Raw genomic sequence first — 27,784 nt, forward strand, 5'->3', positions numbered from 1 at the left:
TTTCGGAAACGCAAAATGCGGGCGGTGGTTTACGTACTATATGTGATTTTGTTCTTACTGTCGTTGTCGGCGAATGCCGGCAGGATTCTTAGCCTTTCGGTCGTACCTTTTCTTAGTCATCAATTAATTCACCGTACGTTAAATTTAGCCTTACACAAACGCGGGCACGAATTGGTGATCGTCACAACGGCTCCATTAAAGGATCCGACATTAAAGAATTACACAGAAATTGACGTATCGTACGGTTTTTCAATAATCACGGAGTACAACGACGCAAAATGGAAAATATCGCAGATGGAATCGTGCAGACAGGTGTTTACAATAACAACCGAGTTCATGGGAACAATTTGGGATAATCCTGAATTCAAGAAGATTTACAGACGCGACAGCGGCGAGAAATTCGACGCGATTATGATAGAACCGATAAGCGACCTGTCGCTATATAGTATGGCGCACAGATTTAACGCTCCCCTCATAGGTGAGATTTGCAGATTGAAAAGAAGAATAATTTATTTCTTAAAAGAAATATCTGTCTTAAGATTGCCCTAAAATCTGTCTGACAACCAAGACAGAAACCTGAAACTGATCTTGATCCATTGCGCAGGACTCACGCCTATGGGTTTTCATAATTTTCAACGATATATCTTCGCTAGTCCTATGCTTCCGTCACACCCGTCAAATTGGGAAGTTAATACGCTAGTCGAGGGATACCCGTCGTTTTGGCAAAGACTGCAAAATTTCATCGACGTGTGGGGATACCTGTATGCCTGGTCACACCATGTGGTCATGGCACGGAAAAGGGTTGAGAAATACTTTGGAAGTGACACGCCGGACCCCATGGACATAGCAAAAAATATGAGCATCGTACTGGTCAATGAAAACCCGCTATTCGCGTATGCCAGACCGGAGCAGCCAAATGTGATATATTTTTCCGGTTCTCAGATACAGAAAACACCCCCAACGCTGCCAAAAGTATGTAACTGCTCAAACGATTATTATCTTGCGTGAAATCTCACGTTAAATCCAATATATCCAACACTTATTGCCAATTTTCGCAATGAACTAATACGTAAAACTTGTGATTAATTTGCATTGATGACGAAGGACTTGAGACGATTCCTTGATGACGCGACGAAAGGATTTATTTACGTAAGTCTTGGAACTACTGTCAGCTGTCACAACTTGCCAACAGAAATTATGGGCAATTTCATTGAAGTATTTTCGAAATTACCTTTTAAAATAGTTTGGAAATACGAGTGCGACGAATTCCCAGGAAAGCTCGACAATATATTTATCTCAAAATGGTTTCCGCAACAGGGCATACTCGGTAAAATTAAAAGTGTAAAAGTATTATGCAATATTCAAATGCCGAGCTGATCATTTATTTTTGCGAGACGCTGCATTGATTGTCTTATTTCTTGCAGCTCATCCCAATATCAGACTGTTTATTTATCAGGGTGGATTGCATAGTACTGAGGAAGCTGTCCATTATGCGGTCCCACTTTTAGGACTTCCCATTATGTTCGAACAGGCAAGTCGAATTCAACGATTGGCCTCATTAGGGGCGGCGATTTTTCTCAAATTAAACGAATTAAGCAAGGAACGCCTTAACACGGCCATTCATCAGATTTTGAACGATAAAAGGTACTCACACCTAACCAAGTTGAAAATTTGACTAAGTAGGCTAAGTAGACTAAGTAGATTTCTCAATTTGACGTGTGTTCAGCTATAAAGAACGAATGGCATATCTAAGCAAGCTGTCCAAGGATCAACCGTACGACAGTTTTGAGAACGCCATATGGTGGATAGAATACGTAATGCGTCACAAAGGGATAAGTCACCTGCGATTCAGCGAAAGCGACAAGCCATGGTATCAACGATACGATATGGACATCATTGGATTTCTTGCTGTTATAGCATTCATCATGTCCCTTATTTTTCTTTACACTCTATTTCGTATTTTACGTTTTTGTTACGGCTATTATCACCTCCTCTATAAGAATGTTCAGTATCCGAACACTAAATTAAAGATGCAATAATATCTGCGTTTGTAATCGTACTGGTCTGATTAAACTGTTTTTGACAAATGTGCTATATGTATTACTTTAAATCGTTTCAAATCATATAGAAATCTTGAAATAAATATAATAGCTTGATGAGAATATTTATGGAACAGATTGAATATTCATTGAATTGTAATGGAACAGTCGGCGCATCGATTTTTTTAAATTATGTGCGGAATATGTGTGCATGCCTTTGGGCACAGTGCGCGGAAATAAATGATAGTTAATATGGAGTCGGTCTGAAAAATGACGGTGCTGTCATCTATGTGATGCGTCACAAAGGGATAAGTCACCTGCAATTCAGCGAAAGAGAAAAAATCTAGTATCAATGTTACCATGTGGACGTCATTCTTCTCCACGGTCACTATTTACAGCGGCATGCATAACGGTATTCGTTACTTTCCGGATTTTCCAAACTCTACAGCTTGTTTTTCAAAAATAGTACGATCTGACTTTGATATTAAAAAACTCCAGATTCTCCAGATTCACAAACAAGATATTGAATTGAACTAACATTCAAACTTGTCCATGAATTATGCCTGTACTTCACGCGTATCAAGGATAAAATTATTCTTTGGACAGCATTATACTAGAGTGTACGTTCTTCAATATTTTCGTCATATATTCGTATTTCTGCTCTCTTCGTGAATATCGCGAATTTGTGATGTTTCCTTATCGCGGGCATGCAAACGCCACTCTTCATTTTTCATAATTTGCAACGCGAATTATTTTGACTAATGCAGCGGGAATTGACGTCGAGAAGTTCCATTGTGCGAAGGTATTATTAACATTAAACTGTGCCGGAATTTCATTACGTAGTGCCAAATAAGCGCATTCACGAGTGGCGTACACCTCCCGCCTGCTAGTATAAGCCTTCCAAGTTAACCAGCAGTATGACGAAGTTACATGATTATCCCACTTTGTATAACACACGTATAAAATGCACGTGGAACATCACCGAGCACGCTGGAATTAGTTCAAGCTCTTTACGTTAATATTATAGACGTGCGTACAAATCGCGTGCAAAACGCGACTAATGCAAACTACAAACAATCCTTAATCACGATTTGCGAGACGAGACGATTCCGCAATATTGTCACACCGGCAACGGCAACCACTTATTGTCATTCGTAATATACGTGCGAACCCCATTACAGTTTTCAAAAAGTTATCGTATTCTTCGCAGAGTACCGTTATTAATTTCACGTTAAGCACAGATCCATTTCTCGTTACCGCGCGCGCCGTAATAGGTGCGATGGCAATAAAGTTTGTAACAAGACGACGGGAAAGCCAAGTTTGCCCGGCCATCGCCGGGGCGATGGGTTCGAGTAAACAGAAAAGCAGTTTTCACACGGCGAACCAAGTGATCCCGGGATCGACGTGCGATCGGTCGATCGGAGAAGAGCTCGCCGTGGAAGCGGTTCGCCGGATACGCTACGCGGAGCGGAGCTTTGGCTTTCTATCGCGGCGCGACGAGGGAGAACGTGTCATCTTTCAGTAACCGTACCCCCAAAGTGTCCCCGGACTCATCAGCCGCAGTAACACTGGGGGCTTACTCGACGCAGCCGACTTAACACGAGCTCGGTGGAAACTTGGCGCGAAGTAGATTACCATACCGCACCGTCCGCACTGTATCTACGACATACGCAGCAACGCCGACGAGGATGACGACGACGAGGCACGTACAAGATGACGACAGTCCAAGTGCTTCACGGGATTTCGGAATTAACGTGCGCGCGGTGCGCTCCTTTATGAAACTCGACGAGGGTAAGCGCCAAGTGCGCGTATCGCTAATCGCGATGGAAGTGTAGACAAATCTGATCGCGATCACGATCGCGAGCTGCCCGCTGAGGAATTCATGATGAATGCCTGGATTAAAATTGAGAAATATAAAGAAAACTTTTTAGTATGATAAATACTTGATGATTCGACGATTTTTATTAATATCGCATCGCAGAGATCGCTCGAATATGCTCGTTTCCACAACTGGATATCTGTTGTTTTGATTTCTGCAGATAATTATGGTTTCACGTTGTACATCTGTAAAATGCAGACGTTATTCCGTGACGACGGACGCATGAATGAGAATTTCGGCGATTAAGCAGGAAGGCGGTTGACGCGTCACGAGAGACGGAAGCAGCCAAGAGGATGAGGTCGCAAGGAGAACGAAGCCCGATACGAGGATTCGCGACGGGGCGCTGAACAATGAGGGGACCGCACAGGGTGCACCATGAGAGCGACGTGTGTGTTCCTGGCGTCTTCCGCGTCTAGGGAAGTTTCCCCTTCGGCTTAGCGGCGCCGCGCGATGCATTATGCAAGGTGGTAAGATCTGGGTAGGGTAGGAAACCTGCCTGTCCTTCCGACTGTCTCTGCCGTTAAGGGTGGTTACGCGTCCTCGTCGTCGGCAATTGCCGAGCCATTGCGCGCGAGAGTGCAGAACGAAGACGGGGGTGCGAGCGCGCGCGAAACTCTCGTCGGGCCGAATTAGCGCGCCGCTCGGATATTAACGATTCAAGTAGGCAGCCGAGCGAGAGTCGCGCGTAAATTGGACGTCGTTCGATACTCGCTCGGGTTATTTTGGTATATCCACGGTTAATTATTAAGTCCCCGTGGCCGCCACAGCATGCGACGGCCACTAGAAAGCACGGCTTTTGTGCTGATGTAAGAAGCTTCTTATAAGACATCTCGGAAAATCTGAAATTTCTCTTTAAGAATAAAAAATGTTAATGATCATAGCTTTTGCGCGGGAGAATTATATTCATTTAAATTACTCCTCGACTCTCTGGTTTCTCTTTATGTGCTTGACGCATTCGTCGCTTTGCGAATGAACGTAAGAATCACTGAGGCTACTCGCGACGACGATCTACCCTTCCGCGGCGCGGACTGCGCGTGAGCGAACGCGAGAATTCCCGCTTTGACGTAGACGCTCCTCGGATTTACCGAGCGCGGAGAGAGAATTCCTAATGAATGTTTAAGTATCAACTTTCGAATGAGAATCCTTTCGGGCCGCGTTTTCACAATCGAGAATCTCGCGGGGGATGAATTTCAAACGAAGACTTTCAGGATCGCGTCTGAAGGACGCGACTTCACCAGCGTATTATTTCGCGTGGCGGCTAATTCGTCGCATCCGAAGCGCCGTCTTGGATCTCGCTGATTCGCTGACTCGAACGAGACATTCGCAAGAAAGAAATCCGAGCTGAATCGCAGCGTGTTCTCTTTTCCTTTCTTCTCTCTTTTCCTCTTTTATCGAGCATCAACCCAGTTTACCCCCCGGCAAGGGCGGGACAATGCAGCGAGCGTGCCGAATCCATTCCGCGCACATTCGGTAGACAAACAATAATTACAGAGTCCTCTCGGTCCCTCGGACAGCACACCGGGAAAATACTGATGCAATCTCGAGCGCAGCCGGGGCTCGGCGCGCACGGAGAAAACCACCCCGCGCTTTTATTTTCCCGGGAAGCGGAAAACGACGTCAGTCGGAGACATCCGCCCGTTGTGCCGGTGCATGTGCGCCGTTTTCACCGACCTGTCTCAAGTCGCTTCCCGGTCCCTTCGCGCATTTTGCGCTCCTTTTATGTTATTAACTTCCTTAACGCGGTGAAAAGGACGGCGCACCCTCGCGCGACGATACGGAATACGTTTCGCAGCAACTCCTCCGGGGAGGATAACCACCCCTCGTCGCAGCGACGCGGCTAATATCATGGAGGATCTCACGATATTGTCGCAATAAGCGCGCCTCGCATTCCGCGACGTTGTGCGCTACCCGCACGCGTTTTCCTTTTATGCAGCACGTCAAACAGAAAATGATGATGATGACCGAAGCGGACTGCATACTCGTACTTTCGAATGTGCAAATGTTTACGTACGGTAATAACGCATATTTACAATATGTGCATGTGAACACACAACAAAACTTATTGGCTATTAATAGTATATACAGGGTGTCCCGGGTTTTAACCGACAAACTGCGGGAGCATATTCTACTAGTGGAAATAAGAAAAAATTCTTATATCGAGTTTGCTTAGAAATGCTTTATTACAAAGTTATAAACCAATATTGAAAAGAAATATGAGATAAGTAACAACGGATTTTTTCACAAAAATAAAAATTATCTACGCAATGATTTAGTGACTCATTTCAAAATGTTGTCCTTGCACATCGATACAAGCTAGACATCGACGTAGTACAGAATTTGTTACAGTACGACATTCCTAAAAATTTTGTTGCATCTCAGTAACTGAATTGGTAATTCGTTGCTTTAAATCTATCTGGTACTCTCCTGTTAGGAAATCTACGTTGATACTCTCGTACGACAGCTCGTGCATTTCCGTCACAGAATCCGTACACGAAATGAATATCAGTGTATTCCTCATTTGAAAACACTTTTGGCATTCTGATAGTAATTGCTAGTTGACACGACGATTGAAATCTAACAGCTACTGTTGTGAAAGTAACAATCATACTGAATCGTTTCAATATAGTGAACATGAATACATGTGAATACACATAACATAAACATCTTCGACCTTCCAAATTCTACACTATGTTCCGTTGTTACTTATCTGATATTTCTTTTCAATATTGGTTTATAACTTTGTAATAAAGCATTTCTAAGCAAACTCGATATAAGAATTTTTTCTTATTTCCACTAGTAGAATATGCTCCCGCAGTTTGTCGGTTAAAACCCGGGACACCCTGTATAATATTAATAATAATGTACAGTATATGCATTCTCTTATATAACATGACTTATATAGCATGACATTAGATCTTCCAACTCAGTTGCTGGTTTTAGGAACAAATTATATAACTACCTTCTAGATAGTTTCTGAAGTGCTCTCTTGGATATAATTACGCGTACTTGCTCGTGTCTTACTTCGCTATATTGTTTGTTTTGCGGTGTATCTTATTATTATTTTTATATTTTATTTTACTTTATTTTTTGTTATACCGTACTGGAGTACATTATATCTTTTATTTTATTTTATGTATATGGAGTACCGCATTGAGTACTATTACTATCTTTTATTTTTTCATTATTCTTATATATGTAGATGGAGTACTATTATTATCTCATGAGTACTATTACTATCTTTATTTTATATTATTCTCTATATTCTTGTATATGGAATACTGCATTGTATTGATATTTGCGTCTATGGTTGTGTAATTGTTATGTATTAATTTTTTTGTCAAGCGCTTGAGGGGACTTGTCCCAGAGTGCAAATAAACGTCTATCTATCTATCTATATAATAATTATATTAAAATACTACATATTACACACGCAATATTATCGTGCATTAATTTCACAAGATATTTTTAAGATATCAGATAATCATCCTCCTTTGTCCAGGTAAAAGAGCGAACGCACGTTCTCCAGCATTCTCGGGAACTAATAGAATTCCATTCGAAGACGGCGGCAAAGAGAATTCCGAAAGCTCCCTCTCGATGATTCTCTTCTTTCCTCCCTCCTTTAATTTCCTCCCTTTACGCGCGAGATAACAAGCCGCTAACGACTGCGGTTGCGAGAGTCCTCGTTCGCACGCTACTCCGACCGGGCGAGCCAAGTTACGCGGTTACGTGGCGAGCTTTGTCGTTAAAGACGACGACGATGGCTGCGGGGGTGCAAAACAGCATCGAATAAAAAGTCGATACGCTCTTGCGAAACCGCATTGCGCTGGTTATCGGAGCTCCCTGGCCGTGCGACGCGCGTAAACAGGCAAACCGAGAAACTTCCGGTTGCTTATTCGCGCCCGGCTGTAAGGAGGATTTCTTTCGTCGGTTTTGTCGTCGTCTCCGTGGCTTGTTGCCTACCGTCAACTATCGGGGATGCAGCAGACAACTACTTTCGTCGCGCATGGACGCCCCGCTCCCCTCGAGGGAGGCCAGAGATTTCCTCCGGATATCTCTTTACATTCTTGTTCCCCTATTGTCGGATCCCTTATTCTTTCTGTGATTAGGTGGGTGTTCGTAGCAATCGCAGCTTCAGATATATTATTATCCTAGGACAAACGACGTATTAATTTTTTATTCTCGAGGAAATTTTTCTTTTTTAACCAGAAGTATACGTGCGTGCGCGCAGCGCCGTCAATCAGATTGTCGTACGTCGCGCGAAATCACGTGCGCAAAATTGGAGTGCAAAATTTGACCATTAATTCTAGATACCGCGCGTTTTGAGGCTACGGGTCACTAAAATCCACGCTTGTGAAATTGATATCGCGGCCGTGCGTCCGCGAGTATAACGCGCGCTTATTCCATACGAGCGCGTATGGAAGCGGCCAAATGGTCTCGCTCGTATAACGACGTAACGACTGAGAGCTCACGTTATTTCTTGGCGCAAACGATAAACTGGCGAATCTCTCAAGCTGACTCATTACTCTGATAATTAAGCGCGCTCTCAATAACAAATATACACAAGATTTTCAAGCGTCATTACCTTGAACAGTGACTCGAGGCTGGAGAATGATCGACAACCGACAATCGAATCGCGCGGCTAAAAAGCATCTCGCTTTTTCGAAAGGGCGAATCCAGGCACGTCTCCCATTGTCTTGCAGCTTTTATCTTGAAACCCGCAAAGAGCGCGGAGGAACACCGTCTCCACTTCCCGTTAACGTCGTTTGCCAGCGCCGTAATGCGCCTGCCGCTGTAAATGACTTTACAGCAGTTCGGAAAACGCGGTAAACCGCTCGCCTGGCCGGCGAATGCGAATATCAAAGAATAAATTTCCGCGGACCATCGTCGTTCCCTCTTGACCTGTCCAGCTCAGCAGGCGATATCACATCGCCACGGTGGCACTCGCAATAATCGCCGTGCCATTATAACGTAATAACAGCCCCCGTCCCATTACTTTAATACGGTATCGCGTCGCCACGGAGCTTTTCCCACCCTCCCACAACGCCGCAATGTCGAGCACGTAATGTCACGATATCGAACGACTACTTCCCGGTCGCTAGTTTTCCAATGCGCGCTGCTAGCCACTCGAGTATATACTCCGACCGCAACCCTTAATCGATGTCGCAAACTGCGATGTTCTCGCTAAACGACCGCGACGACGAAAGACCTTGCACGTGCGAAAGAAGACTGTGCTTGCGGTATAATACAGCTATCTCCATCAGAGTATAAGTCTCCCTCAGAATAGAATAATCTTCTTCTATCATTCCTTGGGACGCGACTGTATTCTTTATAATCTAGGAAGTCTCTGAGACATTGAGTATATATATTCTCTATGTTTTCTTAAATGAGTTTCTCTACTAGAAAAATCCATATTAGAAATACTCTCTCGAAAAATAGATCCGTTTTTTAATAAAATAACGACGAAGATCGGAAAGGGAGTTGGGAAAATTGAAGTCGGTGTGCAGCGAAGCGATGACATCGAGTGGACGCTCGCGTGAATCTATGAGAGTATTAGAACCCAGTGAACTGATAACGTCAGATTGGTGAGACTTTGTGTCAGTTCGATGATTACGCGGGAGATAGCTATCGATATCACGATGATGATAATGCTTCGATAAGGAATCGCGTGGAAACGCGGACGGCATATCGCAGCGGGACCTGTTGTTTCGACCAGCAAAAGAAATATTTCCGTTGCTTACGATTACTCCCTCGCGGCGCGATCCGCGCGGCCACGAAACGTTCTCCACTCAGGGAAATATCATAAAATAACGCGAGTCTTTATGGTAGACCGGATACGTGCTCGCGGCGTTAAAACCGATCGCTCGCCATTCGATCCGCTGCGTTTATCTCATTCTCGATGACTCTTAACATCGGGAATGCTGCGGGATACCCACAAATTCGCACCGCTACGCTTTACGTGCTAACGATCCTCTATCAAATAAAAAAAAGAGAAAAAATTGTGGAATTAGATTACTCTGAACAGGAAAAAGAACTGAAAAAATTGGATTGCATTTTTTATCTTTGGACTTTATACAAAATTAACGTGAAAAGCTTACGTGGCGCGAAAACGAAAACACGACGTCGTGCGACGCATCCAACAGTGTAATGAGAGAATGGTCCGGCCCAGAATCCACAACCGGACGTGGTCGCCGTATTCGTATCATTCTTGGCACTTTTATTTGCTGTTGTAAATATTACGTATCCGGCACACGACGCACGCACACACAGACATGCACGAATACGAGGTTCTCTCTGGCACGATACTATTTCTTCAAGCCTACGTGACAGCCGGAGAGGCCGGGACCGATCAGGTGGCCGTGAGCGAGCTGTCAGGAAAGTTATTGGATGTAGTCTGCGGCTTTATGGGATGATCGGCACGGTCGTTCGGCGCGTATCGGTTCATCGCACCGACCGAAATGTCCGGGAGAGATCGGAATTAAAACATTTTCGTTCCATCCGACGTCAACGGCGGAGATCCGCCGTGTCCGACGACATGGTCCGGGTTTCACCCGGACGCTGAGTCGACCTCCTCCTCGTCACAGACGCATCACGTAGATATCGATATTTTTATCGCGCATTTCGCGTCACCCGGAGACGAGGTGGACTTCCATTGCTGGGGAGGCTGCGAAATTCGCCACGTCGTTGCCACGTCCGAACTTTTTTCTATAATAATTTATAACGTGTACTTGCTGCACTCGTCTGAAATAAATATCTCTCCGATGCGGAGAAGTAACACACGATGAATGCTGCTGATGTGAGCGAGATACGTTGAAAAGCGTATTCCCGTTTCATCTTCTCTGTTGAACATGTATCAATATATAAATAGTATTGAATATGACTACTATTCTTGACACAAAATCTAAGATTGCATGATATCCAACCCCCTGTTTTCTATCATAATGATCACGAGAATTTCCGTGATCTTACAAATAGCGTCGTGTGCGTAGAGTCATTATCTCAAGGTGAGTTGAATCTCGTCGTTGACCTCGGCGAACGCCGGATGAGGGTCGCGGTGCTGTACGTTTCTGCAATAACATCTCGTGCCCGCTTACCCGCTTCAAATCAAGCCGAGCGTATAAAGCCGCGAGCGTACATTTTCCGCGGGAGAGACCGAACACCATGCGAGTGCGGATAATCGCGGAATCTAAATTAGTTTTATACCAGCCGGCAGATTGAAATTGATTAAACTCGCCGGAGAGGACGGTGGAGGGTGCGCGCACAGGGTGCCTGACGGTGGTAGCCGACTTCATGATCGAAAATGCACAGCGGCACCGAGAAAGGGTGGAACGAACGATCTTTCGAATGCCAAATCGCTCGTGAAGATCGGGCGCACGTAATACTAACCACAAATGGGTGTTCCTCGATACTCGACGCGTTCCTTGCTCCAACAATCCGCCGAGATCTGGGAACTCGCGTTGCCCGCGAAAGCGATTCTTTCCCCGATAATCGTGCGCCCGGCACTCAGATGAAACAGCAAACGTCAGACGCGCTTGTTACGTCGCGCAATTTCCGAAACTATCATCATGACTCCTTACGTAACGCGGAAGCGTCGCAGGAGTTCGTTCGGAGATGGAATTGAAAAATGCATGTCGTCGATCTTCTCCGTAGGATCCGTTCGTCTACGGGCGTCACGGAAGATCAGTGGTCTCACGCGCGTCTCTTGCATTTTACGGCCGTCCGAGCGATCATAATCACCGTAATACCTGCGGAGAACGAAATATCGAGGGACCGCATACGGATATGCGAGTACTGCAACGTGTAATTTCGTTGAAATTGAAAATTAACTCTATCCCCGGCATAAATCCTCATACAATCTGCCGTAGGGTGTGATATTACATTTCATACCAGTGCAAAATTAATTGACGCAAAAACAGAAATATTCCGGCCAAACTGAGTGAGGGAGGAGAGAGGCCGAGGGAGAAGGAGAAAGAGCGCATTTTAACTTTTGAATTTTTCGCATCGCTTTTTACCTTCAGTACAGCGGAAAATATTACGAGCGCGTCGGAATATTAGCGAAATGTGCATCAAGTAATCTCGCGCGCGATGGTAAATCCGCCATAAATTTGGGTAAACGTTGTTTTCCGCTGGTCGTAATTTTAATGTCGCGGCGGGTACAATGTCGCCGCTCGTAACCGTCTTATCGACATCGTCATCGTGCACTCGCTGCTGATCACGGTCAGTCACGTCACGCAGGTAGGTATTATTCAGGAACGCGTTTCAACGATAACGCGACTCACATCAATCTTGCACAAACCGCGATTCGCGGATTACGTCAGCGATTAAAAAATGCGGCTACTTGCAAGCACACCGGAAGCGGCGTGTCGATGATCTGATTTTTCAGAATGTCTTCAAATTTGAATCGCTTTTATTGAGACCGAGCTCGCGTAGCCCGGGAAATCTCGTTTAGCAGCGAGATTTTGTTATCTATTTGCGCGCTCGAAGTTGATGTTTGCCGAGTAGAATTGCCGCTTGCAGGTGCCAGGCTTATCTAAGGGACAACAAATATAACTTGAAGAAGCGTGACGGCGGAATATTTCATGTTGCCTGTGTGTCGGCGCACGTACGCGCCGAACCGTTGTATGCAGCGGGAAACTAAGTAAGTATCAGGAGTTGGAAATTTCGAACAGATTACAACGAGTTAACCCGGGAGGAAGTTTGCGTGCACGGCGAAGGAGGGCAGAGTGAAGGGGAGGAAGGGTCGGCACCCGCTCAGATTCGCCGGTGAGCAACATCCCCGTAAGTGAGATTGTTGTTGCGCAATGAGCGTGATTGGACGCGATCGCAAATAATTAATTCGCCGCTAATTGCACGCGATTATATCGCTCCGTTTCAGCTTTGAATCTCAACTAATGACTCGTACGCGTTTTGTCGTCTCTCACATTCGAGGCGAGTCCCTGAAACGAAGCCAGATTACGTTTAGAGACGAGAAAGTTGTAGCAAGCGGGCGAAGCGAGGGAAGGAAGAAAGTCTGATTCCACACGAATTTCAGATCGCTATAATTCCAAACTGTAATTTGGACTTTCATCTCTCTTCCTCTCTCCCTTTCGCCCTGCTGGTACATGCACATCTTAATACACCCAAATGATACATGTTTTATCCCCTAGATACGCGTATCTTCGATCTTGCATGCATGTAGTCTCAAGATTGCTGAGCAAGCTTGCGAGAGTTTCTTTATGGGGTCGGTTCCGGCGCATATTGGAACCGCGCAAGTGGAACTTACCTGATGCTTTGTGCGATCTCACAACCGACACGTCATCGTTATTATCGTACATTTTTGTTTTACGATGTAGCAATGTGCGATACACATTACAAAAGAAAAAAAAACTGAAAAAATTAAATCATTCTACAGTGTTGCGAGATTATACTGTACTGCAGATACGGTACGCGGAAATGGAGAACAATTTGATTACACGGTGAACGTCGGTGCGTAACGCCGACAGCTTCGAAGTTTATTTGCGCGCGAACGCACCGTATCTCCCGATTCCCGGAGAGAGATAAGTCGCCTTCGAAGATGGACGCTATGAATGATTTCTAAGAACGTGTCGGGCTGTAGTATATCATATCTCGATATCGGCAGACGTTCGCCTTATCGTGCCTCTGCCGCGCGAGCTGATTCCCGAATAAACACGTCAGTAACCGCAAGCCGGCCACGATCGTTAGCCATGCTAATTATACTCTGCCTGTCGCTGATAGTTTCCGCCTCGTGTTTACGGCCGAGAATAATCGGAGGCGAGCCCACGACCATCGATAAGCATCCGCATCAGGTCAGTTGATGGCCGGCATGGTGGCATCCTAGGTTCGCTTAATTGTGCACATCTGCTGTTCCATATCGGCGCTCGTCGCGCAAAATATTTGCGCAGAAAGCTGTGCGATTAATTTCCTCTGCATCTGATTATTGTTCTTTACGAAGATCGTTCCCGGCAGGTCTCCATTCATTACAATGGCAAGCTCATGTGCGGAGGATCGATAATCAGCAAGCAATGGATCTTAACGGCAGCGCATTGTGTCTACGGGTACGCATATGATTCTCTTGTTTCCACCGATAGATCCGATATAGATCCCTGCGCTATAGATCTCCCAGTCCAGATTAGATACCGTTTAGTTTACGCAATCACGTCACAGGAGCCGGCAGGCCGATCAGACGATGCTGTGTCTGTTTCAGCGGGAGACTGCAGCTCTTCAAGGTCCGGATCGCCAGCAGTTATCACGATGAGGGAGGCGTCCTGATCGAAAGTATCGACTCGATCATCCCCCACGAGTGGTACGACGATGATACCTACGATTACGACGTAGCTCTGATCAAGGTGCGACCCGTTCCGCTTATTGTATTATCATTTACACGAGAATACTCTGAGAGGAATCTTTTCAGCTAACTAAACCTCTATCGCTGGATCGAAACACAAAAATCATCACTTTGGCGACACCATCGACATCCGTTAAGCCCGGCAGCACGACGGTCGTCACAGGCTGGGGCAAGACGTCGGTAAGGCAATTTTTGTCTTTTTAAGGCATCCTGCGGAACCATTTCAGATTCCGAAGCGTTTCGGTTTCCGCGTGCATGCACTAATACGCTGCCAACACAACGTCAAACGTTTAACGTGCAGCACGGATACTCCGCGTTGGCGGTGACGAGATCGATTAGCTGCGTGTAAACGTTAAGGTTTGTTTGCCGGCCGCTTGACGTGGTCCGGTTGATCGTCGTGACAAATGTTGACGCGACGAGGGGGTGGTTTAGGGGAGAGGAGACGGACAGGCAGATGTCCGCAAATATCCGGCGTTGCAGGAGGATGTTAAACGTGCGGCGAATTCCAGGTGAACGGCGCGAGCTCGAAAGTGCTGCGGGTTCTGATGGTGCCGATCATTGATCAGGAGGTCTGCCGGAAGATCTACGCGCGTCATCGTATAGTGACGGCCAACATGCTGTGCGCCGGCTACATCACTGGTGCGAAAGACACCTGTCAGGTATGCTTCGCGTCCTGATCGATCTCTCAGGCTCTTTGTCGAGAGGATGCTACCAGCATCCGTGATCCTACCAATTAGATGCTCCTGGTCTAGCCATTCTCGCGCGATTTTTGTCTACAACTCTCAATTCCATTCTCGATCCTCGGCTCTTTTTTCTCCCCTTCCCAGAAATCGATTTCTGCCGTGCGAAAGTGAAAAACGTTTGTTTGTCCGTTTTGCAGGGAGACTCCGGCGGCCCGCTCGTGTACAACGGCGTCCAAATTGGGATCGTGTCCTGGGGCGCACAGTGCGCAAGTGTTGGATATCCTGGGGTGTACACGCGAGTATCCGCCATACGTAGCTGGATAACCAAGCGGGCGAACGTGTAGCGGAATTAATTTTTCCTCCTCCCGTCCTCTCGTTTTTTCTTTCTCTCGTTCTCTCTCTTTCTCCCTTGCACATCCACCGAGATGGAGGAAAGGCAGAACGTACCGTTGAAAAAATATTTGCTCTCGTTTAACCGCATCAAAACCGAGCGGATATTATGAAAAAGGTATCGCCTGCGAATTGCACGACGGAAGGAGGCGTATTTACCGGAAAGGTAAATTGTTTGTCCCGATGACGACGTAATGCGCAACAGCAACGGCGACGAGGATCAATCAAGCAGTCGAGAAAATTTCGACGAACTTAATTGTTCCCATTTTCACAAATAAACATATACATTATTTTCACGTTTCTGTTTTTATCACCAACGAAACCCGAAACTCTGGTGAGTCACAATTTCGACTGCAGGATCGATCGGTTTATTCTTGAACATGGACTATCTTCTGTCCCTCGAACATTAATCCAAGATTCGAGTAATCGCGCGACGTTTCCGGCGTCGCTTCGACGCGACGAACGTGTAATCGCGTTCCACGGCGCAATTTCGCGGGACGCAATAAATATTATCTCGCTGCCTTTCGCACTCGCGGACGTAACCGCGTTCGTCACGGGGGATTATTAATTTTCAGCGACTCGGCGCGGCTCTCCATGGCATTGAATAAACGGTTTTGCCCACCGCGCAGGTGGCCGACTCGTAAAGGGTGGCACGAACGAACGGTTCTCGATGGTTCGCGCGCTTCCACCTACCCGCGACTGTCGGCCATAAAGAGCATTGCTGTTGAACGTGCCGTCGTCCCCATGATGATCGTCGCATAAAGCGTCGCGTTCTCGAGAAGCAGCTTCGGCTCGCGCCATCCGCTTCCGGTCGTCAAGAAAGTACGGCGGCGGACACGCCGGCATACTGATGACTCCGTGCACGTTACGGCCGCCGAGCGATCGATATTCCGCGTCGAATATCAGATTATCAGTCCTCGCGCTGCAGTCTGGTAGGCACACCCCGCTCGTCCTCTCGCCCGCTCGGATGTATATCCGGAATTTCTGATAACGATGAATTATACGGGCGGCCGATGCTGCAACTCTCGGACGATGATCGAGCCTCCCTGGAAAGTTCGTCGGTTTGCGCCCGCTCGCCCTATCGAAACGGTCTTTTCGTCTTGGTGGATGCGCGTGTTTACTTCGTCTTCAGCTCCGCGCTTGAAAAGAATCTTCTAAGAAGAATTCTCCTCGACGTTTTTCATAACGTTTACGTTTAATTATCTCCTCGCGAAGCCGTTTAATTACCTTCCAGCCGGATCATCTCGCTCACTCAGTCGCTTGCGACGTACAATATGAGGCTTGGCAAACGCTGCGACGTTCTCTCTTCTCAATATCTTGTTCCCGGGCGACTAGTCCCCGAGACACGGCGGTTGACGGCCACGAGCAAGGGAATCCAGGTCGAACTCTCGGAAACCGGATGATCGGAAAGACACAAGATCTATCTCGGTTCTTGTTCCACTACTGGGACTAAATTCGCGCGTACGCTAGTTGGTAGTTTACAGTCGGACTGACAGTCGTACAGCCAAGCACTAATCCGAATATTGCCCATCCGGATGAGAGTGGCATTGTTGGGAATCAACCGACCAGCATTTACTGGCACCTGTATCGAGTGGATGTATCGCGAACTGCCGCGGATCGATGAATCCAAGTCCCTTGGACAAAGGAACGTCCGGATTACACCGCGATGGAAGTTAAGACAAGACAATGGCCACGCGGAAAGAGATCCGGTTGCAACGCCGAGCACAATTGACAGCCTTCTCTCCGAGCTCGGTGTTGGATCATTTTATCCAATTGAGAATTCCGTTAATTCGATAATTCCGAGAAACTGATTCGGGATCGTACGCGGTCTCGGAATAATCACCGTGAAACCGCTGAAAACAGAATCCGAATTAACGCTGGGAGTTTTAGAATAATCCGCGCGACGCAATCGTGTCATATGGCAATTTGCCGTCAAATTGGAGCAATAATCTGTATTAGCGGCGCGGCGGATATTTATGCACGATCGGATGATTCGGAAAATTGGGGTGTTTACTCACAATTTCTAGATATGCGACACGTGGACGAATGACACGTTCTCGCGGCGGCGATATCATTAGCGACAATTGGATCATCGATCGCGCGGATTCGCCGCTTCGTCCGAGAATGCTGCGTGGATTTTTCACCGTGTTCGTATTATAACGGGCGCGATCGGCTTTGTTAAGCCGACATCCGGCAGATTACCGGCGGGATATCCCATCACGGTGCGCACTTGTTCCCCGATTCTCTTTCGCGCGATTCGTCTCGATAAAAGCGGCCCGCGTCCGATCTCGTTGCGCGATCGCAAACGCGCCAAGCAAATTGTTTCGCACGGGGATTACGGATGCCGGAGTTCCGATTATGATACGTCGTCGTGATACGCGACGACACCGCGTCGAATTAACACGCCACGCCGGAGAAGATCTGCATTGCTTGCACGGCGCGATTAAATTGCTCTCCGTAAGTTCATTGACCGTTCGAATCTTCGGACAAAGTATTAAGTATTAGCATTGCAAATTTTCGCGCTTCAAAAACTATAAATGGTTGTACATAATGAAGATCTTTCTGCCAAGATTATATCGCGTTCTTTCTGAGAAGATTCGGCATTGTCGAGCAATAATATTCCCGAAGTCGAACTATTACGTAAAAAAGTACGTAATTTTGCAGACATTTAAAATTAGTCAAATTGTAAAGGCTACGATAGCTCCAGGATTTCTTCACATTTATCCTATCAATAGCACGCTCTTTTTGAATGCAAAATGCTCCCGTTTGTGCGGGAAACATGTAAATGTATACAGTGGCGAAAAAACCAGAGAGAGGGACAAAGCGACTTGTCACAGATAATTTTCCCTGCCTCGAGATAAAAATTATGCACGTCGAACGAATAAACAAGTACACGAGGTAACAGAAGAGAAACCCTTTTTTCTTCTTGTCTTCTAGTTTTTGTTAGAGAAAAACGTTGGCTTTGAGACGATGCAACGGATGGTACGAAGGACGGGAAGCAGGAAGAAAGAGAAAAAGGAGGATCCAGCGCGGAGATCCGTTCATGAAAAAATATTAATCTCCTCGCGCGCGCGCGCGCGCAGGGGGATGAAAAGTAGCGTGCTCTCGCGCACGTCCAAGTCCGTCGCGGTACTTCTTTTTATTCTTACGCCGTTACATAGGCACTTTTAAATATCGAGCAGTCGCGATCGAAAATTGGCGAGCTTTCCGACGGCGATATTTTTCTCCGCGCGGGCCGAACAACGGAAGGAACGGATAATATATTGCGACGACTCCTATCGATTTTCGTGCGTGCATGGAACACGCGAGCGTTGTAAAGGACACGCGGAACTCGCTGCAACGTTGTTCAACCCCCGAGAAGAACGTCCACTATCGCGGACTACGCGATCCCGCCGCGAAAACGAATTCGATCGGAATTATTATACGAACGCTCGCGCGCGGCTGGAGAATCGACTTTTCGAAATTTGCACACACGTTCGTGTTTGGCGATGGCGATAGCGATGGATCCATTGACGCCTCATGGTAGTTCGATCGGAATAGCGTCGTCCTGGGAATTCGGTTCTGTGGAATTCAGCCTGGGACGTACGCGCGTGTCGCGGCTCTTCGCGATCGCGAGAGTGAACCGGCGTGCAAGCGAGTCTCGTCTCGTTGCTCCCATAAGGAACAAAGCGAACCCCATGGAAGCTTCCGTGAGTCGATTCGCGAATCGCGAGACGTTTCATCAAGGAATAATGATATCGTGAATATTTACCGCCACGGAAATTATCGCTCGCATGCTCTTAATTATTATTTAATGCAGGAATGCCCGCGTTTTTATTTCGGCTATAAAACTATTACTATGCTTCTATTGACTAAAACTATTAGTAACTTCTATTGACTGCCTTTTCCGTCGGGAGTGCACATCCGCGCGGGGAGAAAGATTAAAAATGCGTCGTTTTAATACTTTAATGGCCGTTAAAAGGATGTCAAATCGATCAATCCCCGCATCAATGCGCGCTCTCAAAAGGACGGCAAATTGCAGGCATCGAATCCGTATGAACTTTAATCCTTTTCATAGGACATGCGACAAAATATATAGCTATATGTATAAATATATTAACGGAAAATCAATCGGCTTCCGCGGCGGCGTGTCATACGTCGGATATTTCCGAAACGTGACAATTAAGCCACACCACGAATCGGAAGTACGGGACGCTCGCCACCGGCGCTTCATTTAAATGGCATGCTCGAGGTACTGCATTCATGGACTTTATCAACGAGCGAGTACGCACGCAGCAGCTCGGGATAATTGTTTGCTGGTCCGTTGCCGCGCTACGTTAAATCTTTATGAATATGCATATCAAGTATCGGCGAAGCCGCGTAATGTTCGAGCTTCAGTAGTCGTCCGTCCGTACCCAAACGGCTACTTTCGTCCTCGGGATACACACGCGTGTAATGCTGCACGATATCGCGCAGGGAGGAAGAGAAACAGGCACGAGCAATTCCATTTGAATGTCATAACTACATCGTACGATCGCATCAAATCTGCCCGGCAGATCTCTCGCCAGCGGAGATAAAACGTCGGAGACCTGAACGTGCGTTCGCAGAAATATTTGCGGAATTATTAACAACGAATTATTATCCTATTGATATTATATTACTGATACGATAGCATAATTTGCAGTTAATTCCAGTTGGCGTCGGCTGTAATGATCTTATACGTCGTATTTGTCGTTGGACTGCGATATACCAGAGTTCGTGAAGATCCAAGGTAAGTAGCTGCTGACTCTAGTGTAGACTCCCGGATGCTCCTTGCTCTCACACCCTAATCCGTAGGATAGGATACCAATCAGTGTCTGCTCCGATACCAGAGGTGCACCCAAATCACCCTGCAGACAGAAATATCACGATGATTTAATCGGTGGAGGAGCTGTGCGCGCGTTAGTCATCAAGGACCTGTTGTCAAGGATCTCAAAGTTGTCCTGTACCTAACGGATGATGTAATTTGCGGTCATATTACAAACTTTGATCCACTTTAATATAAATATTTTTAAAAATTCATTTAAAATTCATTTTTCTCGAAACTCTTCTGTTCTGCGACTTTCAACAATCAAAATGCGAATTTCAAGAGCTACTTACAAGTCTCTCAACGCAAGCTTCATCTAAGTCATCTCGTTCACTGAGAAAAATTTTTCATCGGATAAACCGATTAAATAGTTTTCCGATTGTTAATTTTGTTTTCCGATTACCTTCATCGGATATGTCCGATCATTTTCCTTTGTCTTTTATGCACTTTAATCGGATATATCCATTTGTTACTATGTAATCGGTTTATCCGATGAAAATTTTTCTCAGTGTTATCGTGCAAATTTATATCAAACATAAGGCGGCTTGTTACGCGAGTACATGTACGTCGTATCTGTACAGTGAAAAAAAGAGAGAGAGAGAGAGAGACGCATTCTCATTTTGAAATCTCTTGGTCGCGTTATGGTCGCGTTACGAGATAACCGGAATTTTTCTCTGGCGCAGGTCCATTCGCATCTCGTCGTTCCTCGCCCGCGGATGCTCGCCGGCGTCGCGTGGAAATTGCGTTCTCGAGTCAAGTGCCTGCATTGTTCAGCAATCCAGTGCATCCGACACCTGAACCAGCCGCCGCGCGCACATACGAGCGCCAGAAAGACTATTGACTCCATCGACGTAATTGTACACTCGTGGCCGTGTACAATTGGAGTTCGACTGCCGCCGACTGCTCTTAATTTACACGGCCTGTATTTTCCACCGGACGATGCTTCTCGCGGGATCATTACGAGCTCGATTCGCACGTCAGCACCGGTGCTCGAAATTACATGAGGAATCTGGATAATCCGAACCGATCTCGACCGACAAAGTCATAACCGCGAATAAACCATCATTAACCCTTTCCCTCTTATGATCCCTTTAGCCACTACGAGTACCATAATTAAACGAGTCGCTCGCGAGCTATCGGAACGACGAAAATCGACATTACCGATTTCAGAATCCATGCAATCACCTTCTGTCGCAACCTTTCGTTCGTGCAACCTTTTTTTCCCGAAAAACACCCCAAGGAAAGAACGTTCTCCATTTGAATTTCGGCGGAACACCCATTCGCGGATTGCCACTGCATCTGACAGCACTCCGAGAGCGCTTCATCCGCGTATATCTATCCAGCTCGAGATGGCACGTAGATGACATACACGTGAAGACCCCGCACGCGTGCCAAGTGTCAGGACACATGACGACGAGGTCGAGACGCGGCTCCTCGACGCTCGCGACACCCGGCGAGCCCTCTCAAGCTCCATCGCCCGAGGGTTGTCGCGGGGTTTCGGACACACGCTTGCAGACACACAAGAGGCCCTTCTTTGAGCGGATCACCGCATCTCCCCGCTCGAATCTTCTCGGGTCGCCTCCATCCTGCCACCCCATCATCTCATGCTCGTCTTACCTGACACGTTTCCGACGGAAGGGTCAAGTTAACGGCGCACAGCATCTCCTTAGACAGCGGCTTGTACCTCGGCATCGTCGCCTTGCACGTACGCTGATTTACGGTCGCCACAACGGCCGCCGCGAGCTGACTCCTGGTGGTGGTGGGCCCGGCCGAGCTGGTATCCTGGAAATTTGGCACGACTCTGGCAACGTTTTTACGACCTCGCTCTTCCGCGCTATTGTAACCCCCCGGGCTCGTTCCAGTTCGGGGGTGTTACGCGAGCGCGCCGGCGTTTTGCGACGGTGTTTCGCGACGATTTACTTCGGCGCGGACGTGACTTTGAATAACGTTGCTCGCCGCCGCCAACCGGCGGCACACAAGTTTGCGGGGAAACTTTGCACATCCAAGTGCAGCACGTTTTGCTGTAAAAATCTCGTTTCTGAATGATGTTGCGATCGAAACAGGGGATGGAGAGAAACGGAGGGTTGCGTTACGCGTTCTCCAGATGCCGGTTGCGCCCGGATGGCAGCGGGACGGTAAAACGATGGTTTCCTGTGCGAACGTTACGTTTCCGTTCGGAGGATTTAAGAGTGGGTAAATCGGAGCCGTATCTGCTCGCTGTTTACCAGAGTGCGTTTCCAGCCAGTCACCACGCAGTGCGTTCCATCCGGGACCCTTTCTTCCTTCCTCTCAGGTAGCGCGATGGGGAGCAGCTTCTCTCCGAACTCCGCGGGGGTTTTCAGCTGCAAGTTCAACAAGCTTGCATAGATAAAACACGCGCGCGGGATACTCACCCGGACTCAACGGAAACGCACGTACCTTCATCAGCGCTATGTCGTTGAAATACAGGTACTTGTCGAAGCGCTTGTGCACCACGAGATTGCTTATTTCCAATTCATCGCCGCCCGTCGAGATAAATGAGGTACGAACACGCACCGATATTGCTGACGGTTTTTCCCTGCGAAACACGGAAATACATTAGCGAATTAAGCTTGAAACGCGAGACTTGATTACGAAGATTTGTAAGAAAAATGTGAAGCTTGAGGGAAATGATTACTACTAAGATAAAATCAATTTTCATTCATGAATATCTGTTTAGCGAAAGGAAAATTGTGGCATCCCACAATGCGTCATTATCGTATCCTGTTTCTCGTGGGCGACGCGTACCTGAAAATGCAGGACGCCGCGGTTATAATCCAGGACTCGTGTATGAACGCGCCGCTGCATACGTGTTGCCCGGCAATCTGGATCGATACCTATATCAGAATAACGAATTCCACGTGAAATCGGATTTATCCGAAAATAATAGCGGCTTACAGTCACCGTGCCGTACTGACTACCGATTAAAACCGCATGCGAATGCGAGGCAAAACTGGCACGATGCTGCGAGCCACGGGTAGTGCGCGAGGGCAATAGTAACAAAAAAGAGAAAAAGGGAAAAAGAAATGAGCTTCTCTCTCACGTGGTACGGATAATCCTCGATGTCCACATATTGCTGCTTCTCGGTATTAACGGCTAGAATCACACTTCATGTAAAACAATTCGGTTTGCGGAAAGTGCAGGAGTAGAAAGATGTTTGACTCACTGTACGCCAACCACAAGACGTAGAGCAGGATAATTCTCTTGGACATTGCTGCTTGATCAGTCTCACGACACGAACAACGTGTGAGATTACGAGGATCGCGTTGCGCGGAATGGTTTACGGACAGAAGAGAGGCTGCTCCCCGTCGGAGATACGCTTTTAGCGTATATCGTTATCTGCGCCCATGATCGAATCACGGCGCGCTATCGCGCGAGTACAAAAGAACGCCGCGCTGATTAATTGCGGTTTACCGCATCGGGCCGCATCGCAGGCGTTAATTTCGTTTCGTGATAATGTTTACGTGTCAAATCGTGCGGTACACACGATTGCGTAATGTGTATGCGATATCCTATCAATCGGTCGATAATGGTGCAACCGTGTCAAGATTACGATAGCTAATTAAACTTCCGTTGGCGCGTGGAAGGGAAAGACAGAGACGCAGTTGTACGTGGAAGATGTTTTATACTTCTCAGCATTATTTTAATCTTAGTAGGTCGCTCTCGATTAAAAAAGACTTCGAGACTTGTCTGGAGCTGTTGTATACTTGGGATGCTTGTAATAACGTAATATTGATGCTCGTATCGTTGATTAATATTTATTTTGCACTACAGTATTTCTTTTAATTTACTTGTTGGGTCAATATTTTTCGGTTATTTTGAGTTTTCATCATTTTCTGTGCATCATTACAATGACTCGATGTCGCTCGCATGTTTCTCGACTATCGAAGCGTGAGGCCGATAGCTTGTCGAGTCGAGCAGCCAATCTTCACGTGCGTTTCTGGTTTTCCGGATTCTTGGACATCGCGTGATCCGCGAAACGTAGAAACACCCTTGAAGTCTCGCAGCTGCCTCGCGTGAAGATCGCGTCGTCAGCCGTTGTCTGTTTGTCGCGTGTCGAAACTCGATTTTCCGCGTCCACGAATCGAGATTCCGCTAACAAGGGGGTGGGCCTGCGCGTGCAATTGTCGAAGGTTAAACACCGCTGATCCATTTTATCCACCAGCGGAGATCCGCGACGTTGGTGTAAACGCCGGGATAATCCGGCCGAGCACATTCGTATCCCCAGGACACAATTCCGTAGAGGGTGCCGTCGGCGGTGAGGGGTCCGCCCGAATCGCCTTGGCACGAATCCTTGCCACCCCGACGCAGATCACCCGCGCAGATCATCCTGTCGGTGATGACGTGGGTGAACATGTATTTACTCCGACACGTCCTTCTGTCCACGATCGGGAGCGACACTTTCATTAGCACAGGTGACGCTCCTCCGCCCGGCTGAAACGGAAAGTCGCACGTGGCCGTAATCGAAATCGTCGCAGCGTGATTTTCGAGCGACAGCTGATGGATCTCGGAGTGATCATAATAATTATAATGTAAGTAATAAATTCTTTAAAATTGTATTGTTATGAAAATAATATCAATATTGATATTAAAAGCGCTGGCACTCGAAAATCTCTGAAATGAGAATAATGTTGCATTTTAATAGCAAACGTTGCGGAGAACGCGAGAGTCGCGCTTTGCCGAGCGAGTCGGAGCGGAAAGTCCACACGCGCGGCCGAAGTAATTTAATAATGTCACCGTAACGTGATACCAGCGTGATCCGCGATATCAGTGTGATTTAGTATCATCACGGTGGGATATTGATGCTTCGATGGCGCACGTGGCGAACGTATCGATCACGGCGATCAAAAGGGTCGAAGGGCGGCTCGATTCCTCGCACGGGGACTCGCGCACGGAACGCTCACGGGGAAATCTCTCGCCGTTATTCCCGGGTCTCGCCTGTTTTCCGCAACGCTCGGGATAATGAGTCCATTCCCTCTCCTGTATTCCCCTGCCGCTCCCATGTAAACTCACCGTCACCGCGCCCCATCCGGTAACGTTCACCGTAACGCCGTTCGCGAGTTCCTTTTCCGCCAGCTTCACTGGCTGCACCCTATCGTTAAATCTGATTTCGCCGTCGACCTGAAATGAAATTTCCAGAGCGTGCGAGAGCTACCGATGTTGTTATTGTCAGCTGGTGCAGGCTGTTAGTAAGCAGAGGGAAAGAGATAGATCGAGAGAAAGATAGACACGTAGGGAGAGAGGCGGGAAGGGAGGACAGGGCGAGCGGTATAGAGAGAGAGAAAGCTTGATAGTTACGTACCTCCAGGAGGGCGATATCGTAATCGATCGTCAGGCTATCGTAATTGGGGTGTCGAACGACCCTTTTAACTCGGTAATAGACGCCCCCGTATTTGTCGTTACTTCCTGCGTTCAGTCTGTAAACGCCGCCCAAACTGCAACGGAACGAAGCGGGCGCGCGCTCACGCGCGCATTCCGCTATATAGAAATATCGTGGCGATAACTGTACGCTACGCGAGAACCACCCTATGACAATATCGACAGAACGTTTACGGACAGATGCGCGACCGCACTCGCAATAGCGGTGCGGATCATCCCCCGTAAACGTGCCTACAATTTTCTAACTTGCGCTCTCGCCGTGATAACGCGACAATTGCATCGGGATAACGATGCGGCCAGCTTGGCGCGCTCGGCTTGGCAATAATAAAGACAGATATTCGATTCACGACCGAGAGCGCGATATTAATCGGAAAACCTAACAGAATTCAACCTAAAACGCGCCTTTCCAGCTTGCCAATTGCAACCGCATTTTCGTTCTTTGTCAAATCGTCATCTCCCGATTGATCGTGGACGAGAAGCCGCATCCATCATTGCATTTACTTATATTTACCCGTTAAATCGAGTATGGTAACACATTTCATTGACGATCGATATAAATCCTCGATGAAACGAATCACTGTAGAAAATTCTGGCACATCACGGAGGCGGATCTTGTGCCTCCGCGAGAAAAATTTATCACTTTTCCGTGGGTAAAAGTTAAGCGTCGCTCTGATAATGAATACCGCGATTATATTCGACACTTGATAAGGAACATTAAGCAGCAGTTGAGAGACGTTTTGAAGATAAGGACAAAGGTCGTCATCTGGAGTCTTACGTAGGGATTTAGACGCTACCTCGAAATAAGATAACGCGCTGTGTATCCAAGAGAAAAAATATAATGTAATGCTACGTATATATTATATACCTGACGCAATGAGCCGCAGTGACGACCCATTTATTACTGATGACGGCGGCTCCGCAAGTATGGGAAGTTCGCTGGAGGCTCAATTGATAAGGATGCTGCCTTATGTCAGCTGGCGTGCCTCCCACTATTCGAGGGTCAAGAAGGGAAGCCGGTCGTACCAGGAAGGATGCTATAATATTAAATCTGATGGTGAAATTTGTCTTCGGTCGGTTCAGCAAAAAAGTTGCCGGCAGATACGTAAATCACGCGAGGATTCAGTCGACTTTATTACTCGCGCGGCTACGCTCCAAAGTTCCCTCTCGAAAATCGGAGAACGCGCGTCAAGCATAAAGAAGTACGGAAGTTTCGTTGTAACTTGTACTGTGATTTGACTTTATCGCTTTCGCCATTATTCATCGCGGAATTAGATACGTTCGCTGTGAGTCGTTTCCGTCGTGCGTTTACGTCGCACGTTTAAAATCGATCCGCAAACGCGGACGTAAAAGTGTTGGCGAGTAAATTCGCAAGGTAACACACCGCGGAATGCGAATATCACACGCGACGTTGCAACAAATAAGAGACATCGATCTGTTCCACTCACCTCCCACGAGAAGAAAGCAGGAAACGAAGCTTCGTAACATCTTGCTGATATACAGCGAGATCGCGCACTGGCTTTTATATTGAAGACTCGTTCCCTGGATCTGATGAAAAATTCTTATCTCGCGACGACGCAATGCGTTTCGCTCGAATGTCGCGTCGTATAACGAAGTTGTTACAAAGGAAACGTCATGTAGCAAACCAACGCAACGACGGTATTCTACAATCGTCTTATTCTCTCTATAAGAGATCGCGATAATACCGTAAGATAACGGAAACGTTTGTATCTGCAACGTTTTAATACAACGATGGTGCAAACAATAAAATATTTCCGAAGAAGCGCATAATTTCTTAACGTGCACGATTTCTTCGTAATGCATGACACATCAATGAATATCAATGATAAAGAAAATTCGAAAGCTCGATGTTCTTTCGACATCAATCTTTACTTTGTTAATCCATCGATAAATCATATGTTTTCATTAATATCTAATTATAGATTATCATGCTGATCAATTTTTTCTCCGATTAAGCATATTTCGTAAGAAGCGAATTCCGAAAGCCGAGCAGTACAACGTAGTAAATGTTTAAGTATGCACGCAGATCGCTGATTAGCTCTTATTTGCGAAAGCGTTTAATCGAGACGATAAAGTCTTTATCTTGCAGAAAATCGTGCAATAAGTCAATCACGTTTTACGATTTCTTCAAAAAGCAAAATGTAGGTCATAAAGAATGATGGATACAAAACTTATTGCGCTTGTTTTGATAAAACATTTGCTTGGTTTATC

At 46.8% G+C, this 27,784-nt stretch overlaps 3 protein-coding genes and 1 long non-coding RNA gene across 4 annotated transcripts; 2 read left to right on the plus strand and 2 right to left on the minus strand.

The window, feature by feature from the left end:
• On the plus strand, positions 1–2,159 carry LOC105278550 (UDP-glucuronosyltransferase 2B7). Its single transcript, XM_011337715.2, has 5 exons — positions 1–478; positions 605–972; positions 1,105–1,327; positions 1,425–1,644; positions 1,727–2,159. Exons 1-5 carry the CDS (start codon positions 16–18, stop codon positions 2,037–2,039), a joined length of 1,587 nt encoding a protein of 528 aa, XP_011336017.2. The 5' UTR covers positions 1–15; the 3' UTR covers positions 2,040–2,159.
• A 4,897-nt stretch (positions 2,160–7,056) lies between these two features.
• Positions 7,057–11,991, minus strand: LOC105278551. Its single transcript, XR_893792.3, has 2 exons — positions 8,501–11,991; positions 7,057–8,066 (listed from the first exon to the last, which is right to left on the minus strand). It is a non-coding gene; the product is annotated as an uncharacterized LOC105278551 (long non-coding RNA).
• A 1,514-nt stretch (positions 11,992–13,505) lies between these two features.
• LOC105278548 (trypsin-1) lies at positions 13,506–15,629 on the plus strand. The gene is made up of 6 exons (XM_011337713.3): positions 13,506–13,721; positions 13,882–13,970; positions 14,120–14,261; positions 14,327–14,440; positions 14,770–14,919; positions 15,141–15,629. Exons 1-6 carry the CDS (start codon positions 13,620–13,622, stop codon positions 15,285–15,287), a joined length of 744 nt encoding a protein of 247 aa, XP_011336015.1. The 5' UTR covers positions 13,506–13,619; the 3' UTR covers positions 15,288–15,629.
• Positions 15,630–19,127: 3,498 nt separating this feature from the next.
• Positions 19,128–27,201, minus strand: LOC105278569 (transmembrane protease serine 9). The gene is made up of 12 exons (XM_026969721.1): positions 27,001–27,201; positions 26,421–26,589; positions 25,479–25,611; positions 25,190–25,297; positions 24,313–24,610; positions 23,343–23,474; positions 23,220–23,272; positions 22,925–23,013; positions 22,577–22,715; positions 22,384–22,500; positions 21,776–21,940; positions 19,128–20,201 (listed from the first exon to the last, which is right to left on the minus strand). The coding sequence occupies exons 1-12, from the start codon at positions 27,038–27,040 to the stop codon at positions 20,028–20,030; spliced, it is 1,617 nt and encodes a 538-aa protein (XP_026825522.1). The 5' UTR covers positions 27,041–27,201; the 3' UTR covers positions 19,128–20,027.
• Positions 27,202–27,784: the final 583 nt, after the last annotated feature.

Source organism: Ooceraea biroi, chromosome 1, assembly GCF_003672135.1.
Source record: "Ooceraea biroi isolate clonal line C1 chromosome 1, Obir_v5.4, whole genome shotgun sequence".
Taxonomy (NCBI): Eukaryota; Metazoa; Arthropoda; class Insecta; order Hymenoptera; family Formicidae; genus Ooceraea; species Ooceraea biroi.

Excerpts from the sequence above, each read along its gene's own strand:
- LOC105278550 (XM_011337715.2), top strand. The coding sequence starts at position 16 with ATGCGGGCGGTGGTTTACGTACTATATGTGATTTTGTTCTTACTGTCG. Across the intron at positions 973-1,104 it reads CACCCCCAACGCTGCCAAAA|GACTTGAGACGATTCCTTGA; the intron begins GTATGTAACTGC and ends TTGATGACGAAG. Across the intron at positions 1,328-1,424 it reads TCCGCAACAGGGCATACTCG|CTCATCCCAATATCAGACTG; the intron begins GTAAAATTAAAA and ends TATTTCTTGCAG.
- LOC105278548 (XM_011337713.3), top strand. The coding sequence starts at position 13,620 with ATGCTAATTATACTCTGCCTGTCGCTGATAGTTTCCGCCTCGTGTTTA. Across the intron at positions 14,441-14,769 it reads CAGGCTGGGGCAAGACGTCG|GTGAACGGCGCGAGCTCGAA; the intron begins GTAAGGCAATTT and ends GGCGAATTCCAG. Across the intron at positions 14,920-15,140 it reads GTGCGAAAGACACCTGTCAG|GGAGACTCCGGCGGCCCGCT; the intron begins GTATGCTTCGCG and ends TCCGTTTTGCAG.
- LOC105278569 (XM_026969721.1), bottom strand. The coding sequence starts at position 27,040 with ATGTTACGAAGCTTCGTTTCCTGCTTTCTTCTCGTGGGAG. Across the intron at positions 23,014-23,219 it reads TCGAGGATTATCCGTACCAC|GTATCGATCCAGATTGCCGG; the intron begins GTGAGAGAGAAG and ends ATTCTGATATAG. Across the intron at positions 20,202-21,775 it reads TTCCGTCGGAAACGTGTCAG|GGTGATTTGGGTGCACCTCT; the intron begins GTAAGACGAGCA and ends TTCTGTCTGCAG.